The sequence below is a fragment of the Perkinsus marinus genome (assembly GCF_000006405.1).
Source record: "Perkinsus marinus ATCC 50983 genomic scaffold scf_1104296956600, whole genome shotgun sequence".
NCBI lineage: Eukaryota > Perkinsozoa > Perkinsida > Perkinsidae > Perkinsus > Perkinsus marinus.
In genome coordinates this window covers 24302-34176 of record NW_003207414.1, presented here as the reverse complement: position 1 = coordinate 34176, position 9875 = coordinate 24302, and the positions used below count along the sequence as shown (strand labels likewise).

Sequence of the window (9875 nt, the reverse complement as noted above, 5' to 3'; positions counted from 1 at the left end):
CTGACCCAATTCACTTGGAGACTATCATCACCGAAGACTGTGAGATAAGCTTGTGCTGGTTCATCTTCACCTTGAGCGAAGGCCAAGTCTGTTGAACAAACCTCGTCACCGTCAGCTGTACGATAGCTGACCTTATACCCAGCGCCACCACGAGGGTTCACAAGGTTCACTGTATATTCATTGGTCCCGTTCAGGGCTGATAGTAGTATCCTGAAGGCGCTGCCCTGGAAAGGATCAGATGTACTTTTCAGCACAAAGTCTATAGTATCACCATCGTTGACCGACTGATGCCAAGTGACCTTGACAGGATCGTAACTGTGTGCCAGGTGAGCAGGAGACAACGACACACAACTGCTGGGGACCGGTGCCGCGGTCGTTGGGCTGGGGGTGGTACTTGATGTGCTGCTAGAGCATCCAGCACTAAACAACCCCATGCTGAGGAGCGTGAGGGCCACCGTTGAGCTGTGTGGGCGCCGAGCTCTCCAGATTGCAGAATTCGATGACATTTTGATCATTGGAGAATATTGAAGCCTGATTCCCAAGTTTGCCATGAGTCAAGATCTGTAACAGAATCACTCATCCATCTGGATTTACGCATGAGTGGTAAGAAATCCCTACTAGGAATGGGAGGATATCGCGCCATGATCTCGCATGCGCATACGTGCAACATGCTGTGGTCAAGCATTACTTGGACATCGTGTCTCGTTACTCTGTGTGCACCATTTGCAACCCTAGCATTCCCACTCATTTATTCAGCGTAAGTCACTGGGAAAACTTATCCTTGCACTATGGATGTTAGTTTGGGTCTTCGGCCATTAGGTATGTCCTTACTCAGCTGCACGCATATACAAAAGGCTTTTCTGCGCCTTGGGTGAGCGCCAGTCGGGAGACAACTCTTGGCCTGAGGGTTGACCTAAGGCGAATTCATCCCATCTTCCTCGCCAACCATAACAAGCAAGTGAAGAGCAAAGACAATCCGAAGCAAGTCTATACCAATTCATCAAGTACTCGATAAAAAAGACAAGCTACCTCCTCGATTCCTAGACTCTAGAAATCTGTCTCTAGAATCTAGAGACCCTTGAGGATTACGCCTTGGTCCCCATCATTATAGCACGCCATGAACGAGTTGGGAACCATAAAAATCATCAGCACCCTGCAGTGAAGATGGAATGTGTATCATCGAAGTTGCTATCGCAGCGAATCGCTGCCAGCGATAGCAACTTCGAAGCTTTCATGAATCAATGATACATCACTCGCGATAGTGTTGCTGTGATGATATTTGGGACATTGTATTTCTCTCGGGCGCACGATGTCCCCAGCAACTCTCCTCAAATCACTAACATCCTCTGCAAGGATATTACAACTCCTTACACAGGGGATACTAGGTACCAGAATCCTGCGAGTCGCACAATCAACGTATCATGTTAGTATGTCAGCATGACACTACTTGTTATTTCGACTCGGTATGCGCCCTATGGGAATTGTGGCGCAGGATGGGCCCTCCCAACTACGAATTTCGTAGATTGGGATGGGTAATGTTCCTTGTCGGGAACTTCATGTTACGAACCCCAGAATTTCCCGCAACTGTGCGGCGTTGTGGGTCGGGTCCGAACCAAACGTTTTGATAATCAAAACTGAGCAATAACGCCCGCAGAATCTAACCTGGCTAAATTAGTCCGAAATGAGATACTAAGTTCTGCCACAATATGACAGTCGATTCGACTTTCGACCGAGTCTAAGGGGCCTCCGATACAATAAATGTTTCGAAACCCTGACTATTTGCTCGACACTTCGCGGAAGACACAATGATCATACCAACATGCTCATTCCTCGCTTACTTCATCGTACTACCAGTCAGGCTGGAATATTCGGTTTTCGATCTGAAACGTCGATAACTTCACATAATTATTCGCGAGGACGCCAACCGCATGTTTCGTTTCCAACTCTTGATGTTGCCTCTGCCCATCGATCGCTTGGAGCTGCATTTCTTGCTCGTGCATCTGTAATCGTTCTCAAGGGGTTTTCATACCGTGTAAAAACACACCCTTTTTCGCAGTTTCTCGATGTCTCTCGAATCATCCACGGAATGTCTAGAGGCCTCAAGGGTCTCCAGACTTGCAATCTTTTCCTGGAATTTCTTTTCCATATTTGCCAACCGGCTGCGTAGTGAACTACGGAATTCCGCCAACCTAGACATGATGTGTTGCTTTCTGCGGTTTCACCGTAAGACATACATTTCGTAGTCAATCTTTTGGGTCAGCAACATATTCGCATGTGATCGTATTTCCTCTCCCACAGTGGATATGGATTTCTCAAGCTGGTCGAAATTGTATTTACTCGCTTCTTCAAGCGTAGTTAGCTCGTTGATTATGGACGATGAGTCCGAGCCTGGGAAAATAGTAGTGTGAGAAAATATGCACATGGTCAACCACATGTTAAAATTCTGAGAAAATTTCGGGAAATCCTTGTTGGTTTTTGATAGAATTTCTGTCACAAAAACCAACAGGATGTAGAGATGGACAGAAACTTTCCGTGCATTCCTACCCAAATATGCGAACTTCTATAATTAGTGAAGAAATTGAATAAGGCACTGAGCTCACGCTGACTCAGTGTGAGCAGGTCAGCGGAGGAAAGCGAGCAAATATTGAAAATATTATATTCCAACACTTGAAAATAGTAATTTCACGACGCACGAGTCACGAAGCTACCAATAAAGTTCTCACCAGTGGCGTCACGGCTGAGTCGATTTAGAGCTCGTCTAACCTCAGCTTGTTCCTCTCTGCCCTTGTAGGTTTCTTTTCTCAAAGACGATGTTGCATTTCCAAGTTCACTTAGGTGCTGCTCTGAGATAAGCAGGGGTCCCAGTAGTAGCAACATCCAGTGATTCGCTACTCAAAGACGCAACAGATTCTCCCAAGCTCTTCACTGTCACCGAGGTCTGAAGGAACTTTGATGGTGTGATGCCGATCAAGAGCAGCTACATTGTTGATACTCCGTTTGGTAAGCCAATGGGCCAAGCCTGTTACATTCAGACTGACTATGATAATAGCGAGAATCGTTAGTTTAGTTGAAACTTTAAAAGATGTTCCCATTTGCTTCCTGTTCTGGGTTGATGCACGAGTCATTATGCTGAGTTAAATGGGCTATTAATTCGCAAGATCCTTGTATTCATCAGATACAAGTTATGGATTTTGGAAATCCGGAATATGTTCTTGCCGTACTAGTGAGGTTCTCGAGGATGCACCACCACATAGCATTGCCTTATCAATGATAAGGTAGTATATTGATAAGTTATCAACACAATGATCCTCGTAGTGTGACGAGTGTCTTAACGTCGTATGGCTAGAATCTTTCTCTACTCTGCTCATGGTCCTCCTTTTGCACGATATCTAACAGCTGTGCTGAGGCCTAGACAAGAGATGATGATACATATTGTCTGTGATAACCCTGTTCTCAAGCTACTCATCATTGTTACTAATAATATGTCTCTTTCTTCAAGGCCTGATCTTGGGACGGATAATATCCATTGGATATTAGAGTCTAGGTCTAGCTTAGCAGTCAGTAATGACCACACGATCATTTTATGTCATCCGTTATTGTGAGCTCCCCAGTCACCCTTGAGTGAATCACCACCGAGTAATTGACCCCTTCTCGTTAGCAGAGACCCGTACGACCCGCATGAGCTTGCTGCGGATGATGATGTTCATCTACATGATGAACGTGCGAACTAGCAGAGATGTTGCTAGACGTAAAATCTCGCGTGTTAGGCATATGTGTTGAAGACTTATAATGATCAAAAGCCCTACAGTTTTAAACTGTAATTGTACTCTCGCAGTAAGAAGTTGCTCAATCAATAGTGCATTAGAAGGCACCATATCTTCGAAGGCGTACAGGTTACAACTCCTCGCAACATCCTTGCGAACCAGCCTTGAATTTTAGGGAGCACTAACAACAGGTCAAATACGCGGTTTCGTATCGAGAAGCTATCACGGCTTTGCATGCTGAACTGTCCGCAAGCTACGTAGCATGGGAGTTTTCACAATCAAAAATGGCAACAAAACGGCACAGTTAATGAACGCCAAGACGTATTTCCAATTCTTGACGGACTCCAGAGTCGCGTTATGCAGCACTGCGCCCTCTATCAACCACGTGATGACGACGGCACAGAACAACGTTGACGCCAATGCGCCGAACCCTGAGCTCAATCTTGCGTCATTGGATATTCACACATCTGTACAGCACACGCTAAATGGGCGGGCAGTTTTCTAAATCGTCTTGACAAGTTGAAACATGCTTAGTTTTCCATCGAGTTCGCATCTCGTGGCGATGATAACGCGGCTAACTAGTGTGGGAAAATATGCACATCCCTCATATAAAGTGTGGAGAAACTTCTGAGCTCAGCTGAGCTGAGGGACGCAAACACATATTTCAACACACATTTCTGCCGGAGAATCGAAAAATGACCCGCAAGTAAATGAAATCACTTTCAATGCCTCTAGTGACAGTCTTTGAATGCGTTAGGAAAAATACTTAGTTCCCGTCCCGCCAGTATAAGCGCCTGCTCCCTCATGAATAGCCAGACCGCGATGAGACTCCACTCGACAACTCCTTGATAACGGTGTATAAGGCCAACGCTATCAAGTGAGATGAGACACATGGTCAAATTCGATGATGGTAGCAGACCGTATCTAGCCCTGAATAACGCGGGTTGATGATGTGTGCACTCACAGGAGTAACAGAATGAGGGGTGGCGGGGATGGTTGGGTTATGGGAGTGGACAGAACGGAACGGTCCAGCCAGAAGAGGGCACAGGAGATAGCTGAAAAATGAAAAAGTGATTTGGGAAAATATTTACATGTTCACGGGATGTTAAATGGGCCTCTCCTGAGTTCCAGGATCGAGTTTTGAATGTTAGCTCAAATCCGGAGAGAGCTATTGAATCTCAGGAGAGGTGTATGGAACACATCGTCAACTACACGCGTGTGGAGAAAATGCTACAATTTGTAACATATTCTCAACACGTGTGCACCCGGATAACCAGTAGCTTTTGGAAGCCATTCTCTTAGTTTACTAGTACGTAACAACAAGGAAGCTCTGTAGGAGTTCTTGTATACTCCTACGCTGAGTCGTGTGCAACTTTTTATAATAAAAAGAAAACATATATTCCAGCACGAACAAGGCAAGCATTTCGCGAGAAGTGTATGGGAGCTCACCAGATGACAGAAGGGCAAGATGCCCAGTCAGCGCTTTCACATTCTCATCGACCATGGGTATTCCTTCAATAGCAATATGCATGGTAGAAGGCAACAGCTCGATGATACAGCGGAGATGAGCGCGCCAATGGTGCCACTATAGCAAGAAAAAGACAACAAATATTCAGATTTCTAATTTTCTGATTGACTTCTGAAAATGAAAAAACTTCAATTTCCTCTAATGTTCCGTCCACAGCATGACATTTCTTGTGAAATTGTGTCAGTTAAGGTTTTTGGGATAACTGATTCAATGAAAACTTGTTCCGTAAGGAAAAGAGTCATCGATCAATGCATGAGTAGAAAATTGAAAATGACTGCATTCCTACACCTTTTTATTTTCTAACAAAATGATAATGAACACCTTTGCAAGAACGAATACCAATGTGACTACGAGTAACCTCTCTAAGAAGACCCGTTAGTATCTCACTCAGTAGTACGAAGCGAAGTCCGGTGTGGGAGGAATATGCGTTCGCTTTCCTCAGCTGATCTCAGGAGTTTCCTCACTAACCACATATTCGGGTAGAAGGTGTGCAGAAACCAATGAGAACTTCCTATAGTTTCATATTGTCATCAAGACATATATTTATATGCATAGTTAACATATATTCATACATATGAACATAGTTTAATAAACTATGTTTATATTTTTTTACTGATTTCGACGATTCAATAACAGTGACCAACCAGGCAACAGCCAGTAAGCCACTGTGCAACAGTGTGATGACGAATATGAAGGCATCGAGCACCCAGAAGGGTACGTGTGCCACGACGTTAGCGAGTAAACCGTAACTGCACCATACTATTTTGAAGTGATACAATCGGCTGTTTACCGAGATGTGAAGGTCTGTTTACCCTTCCTTTTTTTCTTTGTTGCCTTCGTGGGAGCAACCAGGACCAGAAATGACAACACTGGTTTGAGCAATGACATAAGCTGAAGTGCACCCTGTCGTGAGTATTGATGAACCACCTCGTAAGAAATAAGTGGAATCCAATCTTATAAAACCTCTTATATCATCAACGACTAGCGCAGCTTGTGCTATGTCTTAGCTAAGATATGAATGGAAGTGTAATAACACAAAATGAGGATACGAACCTAGAAGATCTTAGCTGAGATCACCACCCCTTTTTTCTTTGTTGCCTTCGTGAGAGCAACCAGCACCAGAAATGATAACACTGGTTTGAGCAATGACATAAGCTGAAATGCACCCCTCCACATATTCTTAGCATATACGGTTTTCCGACTCGTGCACAGCCACCACAACGAGTATCATCTTGCGGCTCAGGGAGGTAGGTACTGATGCTTCACCTGATATTGCACCCTAACTCTTCGTAGTTAGTGAGAAGTCGAAGATTGGTAAAAAGTTTTCTCCACATATTCTTAGCATACACGTGTTAAAATTGCGCCTCAAAATACCAACTCTTACTGGAAGTTTATATCTATAACTCCGCTCCTGATCTAATGCTATACATCAACAGAAAGAGAATCGTTCATAATAGTATCCCTCCATGTTGGTCCAGGAACATCGACAGTTGCAAGAAATCGATTTCATGCATTTAGGTCAATTGTTATAGTCGTCTTCCTCTTTCGGCACCTCTGTTGACATAATGGCTCTTTGTTTGTTGGTTAAGGTTGATGAACGTTTCACTACTTGTGACTCGTATAATCTACCATGTCAAACGTGTATAATTCTGTTTCCACAAAAAACATAATGGCTCTGTAGGAAGCCTTCCTTCGAGAAGGAGCGCCTCCTTAGGATTCCTGAGCTACAAGTAGAACTTCTTCCTCACATCAGCATGAGCTCCGTCTGTGCTGATTCCAGAGCAGGACAATCTCGAGTCAGCGCCTGCGGGCCTGCTAAGACAGCTGCTTGGTGAGCAATTGGTCACGTTGATATCGAAATATTACCAACATAGTAGCAGATAAGATCACTGGAATGACTTTAGAAATGGACAACTATGAACGGTTGATGCTGATCGATTTTGATCAGCAGTTGAAAATGAAGATCGATGAGAGTAGTTGATTTTAATTTGAAATTTCAGGTTGAAAAAATTTCATCATGTGCCGTTATTGATCCTGGATCCTACAGGAGAGTATTCACCTGTTGGTGGTTGGCGGTGTGGGGGGGAGATAATAATATGCATAATGTCAACTACATGATGACATGGAACTCCAGGAGAAATTTTGTTGGTTTTCTGAATATTTTTACCCGAATTTCTATGATTAGTGAGGAAATTCTTGAGCCCAGGTGAGGAAAGCAAACATATATTTCTCGAACATTTTTGATGCAGAGGAGGAGCAACATGTTCAGCAGTTGTTCTAGACATTCCCAACTTGATTTCGAATGTGCCTATTTATGTGAAAAATAGGAGTGAGTATCAATCCACAATCGAAGTTTCTACATTGCGTCATCGAGATTGAAGTTTTTATGGTAGTATCCTGCCGAAATTGAAGTTTTTATGGTAGTATTTTGCCGAAATTGAAGTTTTTATGGTAGTATTTTGCCGAAATTGAAGTTTTTATGGTAGTATTCTGCCGAAATTGAAGTTTTTATGGTAATATTTTGCCGAAGTTGAAGTTTCTATGGCAGTATCCTGCCGAGATTGAAGTTTCTATGGTAGTATTCTGCCGAAGTTGAAGTTTTTAATGGTGAAATAGAAGTATGAAGGTCTCCCTACCCAGAGGGATTAAGTACTGCCGCTCTATTGGAGAGGTTCGTGTTGTTATAACTCAAAACGATACACTTACGCGGTGCGAATAGTCCAGGGTGCTGTAATAACTCAATACCATCCGTTTAACGTGAAGTGGAGTAATACTCCGTGTGAATTATAGGACATGTATATTTCCGGGACCGATAACGCAATTGTTTTCAGCGAAGTGAATTGTGAAATATGCTTTTCATATCACGCGTGGAACTCCATTGTTTTCATGTAGATCGTCACTTAGCAATAAATTCCACTAAGGAAATAGTCGTTGAATATTAAGGCTATCAACACGGGGAAATTGTTGTTGGTTTCTGAGCACTTCTGCCCGAATTCGTGTATAAATTTCTATAATAGTTGAGGAATTTGCTCAGCTTAGCTGAGGAAAGCAAACACGTATTCCTCCAACACTGTTGATTGAGCGAAGAAGCAACATGTTTAGCACTAGTAGTAGTAGACTTTTCCACAGTAGTTGTTTTCTCATTACCCCGACAAGTTGTTAGTAGTCTCAATTTATGTGGGAGCGGTAACCTTACGATAGAGTTTATAATTTTCCTACATGTGGCCGTCCTTGCGACACCAGGTTGGACGATTTACGTCACTTCAGCAGGTTGCTCGGTAACAGCGCTGCACGAGAGAATTGCAGGGTGCTTTTCAGTCTATTTGTGGTGCCGACTTATCTTCAACCTCCCCAGCTGGATATATTCTGCCTCAATAAACGGAGTAAGTTGAGGCGACGAAAACAACGACGAAGGATGGGTGAACGCGTGAGCTTGCGATACCGATGATTTTGTTTCTGCTGTGGTGTAGTATGGTGGTTGCGTTGGGAGTGCCCCTACTTGCGAATACTTCTACACGTGAATGCCCTTGATCTTAGGCCTAATATAACAGTAGAGTTCTCTCAGTAGTTGATTGCAGCCTTTCTGACATATATCGAACTTGAATAAACCGATTTCGAAACTCAGAATCAATTCCAGAATCGTTTCTCACACGTATAACACGATGCTGGAATCGATTCTGAATGTCTGAGTTGATTCGATGAACATGGAGTGCATACTCATCTGCAAACTGGCTTGTGACATTTGTCAAACTTGTACGGGAAGTGATGTCGAAAGGGGACAATCGGAGCAATCTGATAATACTACCATGGGCAGAGACTGAGCTTCGCCATAAGTTAGAATGCAATTTAGCCTGGCTCTCATATCCAGTGAATTGAGCAGCAGTTCTAAGTACTGCTTAGTTTATTGGTATTGAGCCGAGTTGGGCAGTGCCGACTACATCAGGGAAGGTGCCCCCCCGGCGAGGGCTCGTTTCAGCTCAAGGCGCGCACTAGGCTGCGTCTCCCATAATTTCAGGACTTTCCTCATCCATCAGATGGTCTCACGATCTGGAAGTTTGAGATAATCTCGTAACAAAGTGAAAGGGCTGAGCCGAGAATCGAACCCGGGACCTCGCGCACCCGAAGCGCGAATCATACCACTAGACCACACAGCCTGATGAGTAAGCGTGTCATGGTAAATGCATAGTACAGTCCCAGGGAGATCCCTCAGGCTCTCATCCTCGCTTGTGTTGAACCTGCTCGTGCTCCTTCGCTAAGCGTTCCCCGAGCTCATTGATTTCAATGAAATTATCCCAGTCGAAGTTCAGTATCACATCCTTCCAAGATATTCACCGTCTGGGCTATTATGACAATCAACATTCACCGACCGCCCTTTGGTGGAGTTGGATTCTTAGCCGATAGATGCGCGCACATTTTCAGATTCGATTCTAAAAAAGTTCAAGTTGGTGAACTCAATAGCAATTCTTCCCTTATAGAAGGCAGCTCGCTTCATTGGAAACCGCCGGACGTAAGTACTCGGATTTCTCAGGGATCAAACTTTAATCGGAGAACCCTCGGGTTGACATTCCGAGACTCGGAATACG

General features: G+C 44.0%; 1 protein-coding gene and 1 non-coding gene across 2 annotated transcripts in view; one reads left to right on the top strand and one right to left on the bottom strand.

Annotated features, from left to right (window-relative positions):
- Pmar_PMAR016378 (hypothetical protein) overlaps positions 1-461 on the top strand; it is a gene marked incomplete at both ends in the record, with an annotated part of 878 nt that extends 417 nt beyond the window's left edge. The window contains 2 exons of the mRNA XM_002775101.1: positions 252-364; positions 410-461. Of these exons, the coding sequence (XP_002775147.1) occupies positions 252-364; positions 410-461 (165 nt within the window). The remainder of the gene's footprint in view (positions 1-251; positions 365-409) is intronic.
- Positions 462-9374: 8913 nt separating this feature from the next.
- Pmar_PMAR016377 lies at positions 9375-9446 on the bottom strand. Its single transcript has one exon. It is a non-coding gene; the product is annotated as a tRNA-Pro (tRNA).
- Between the last annotated feature and the right edge of the window lie 429 nt (positions 9447-9875).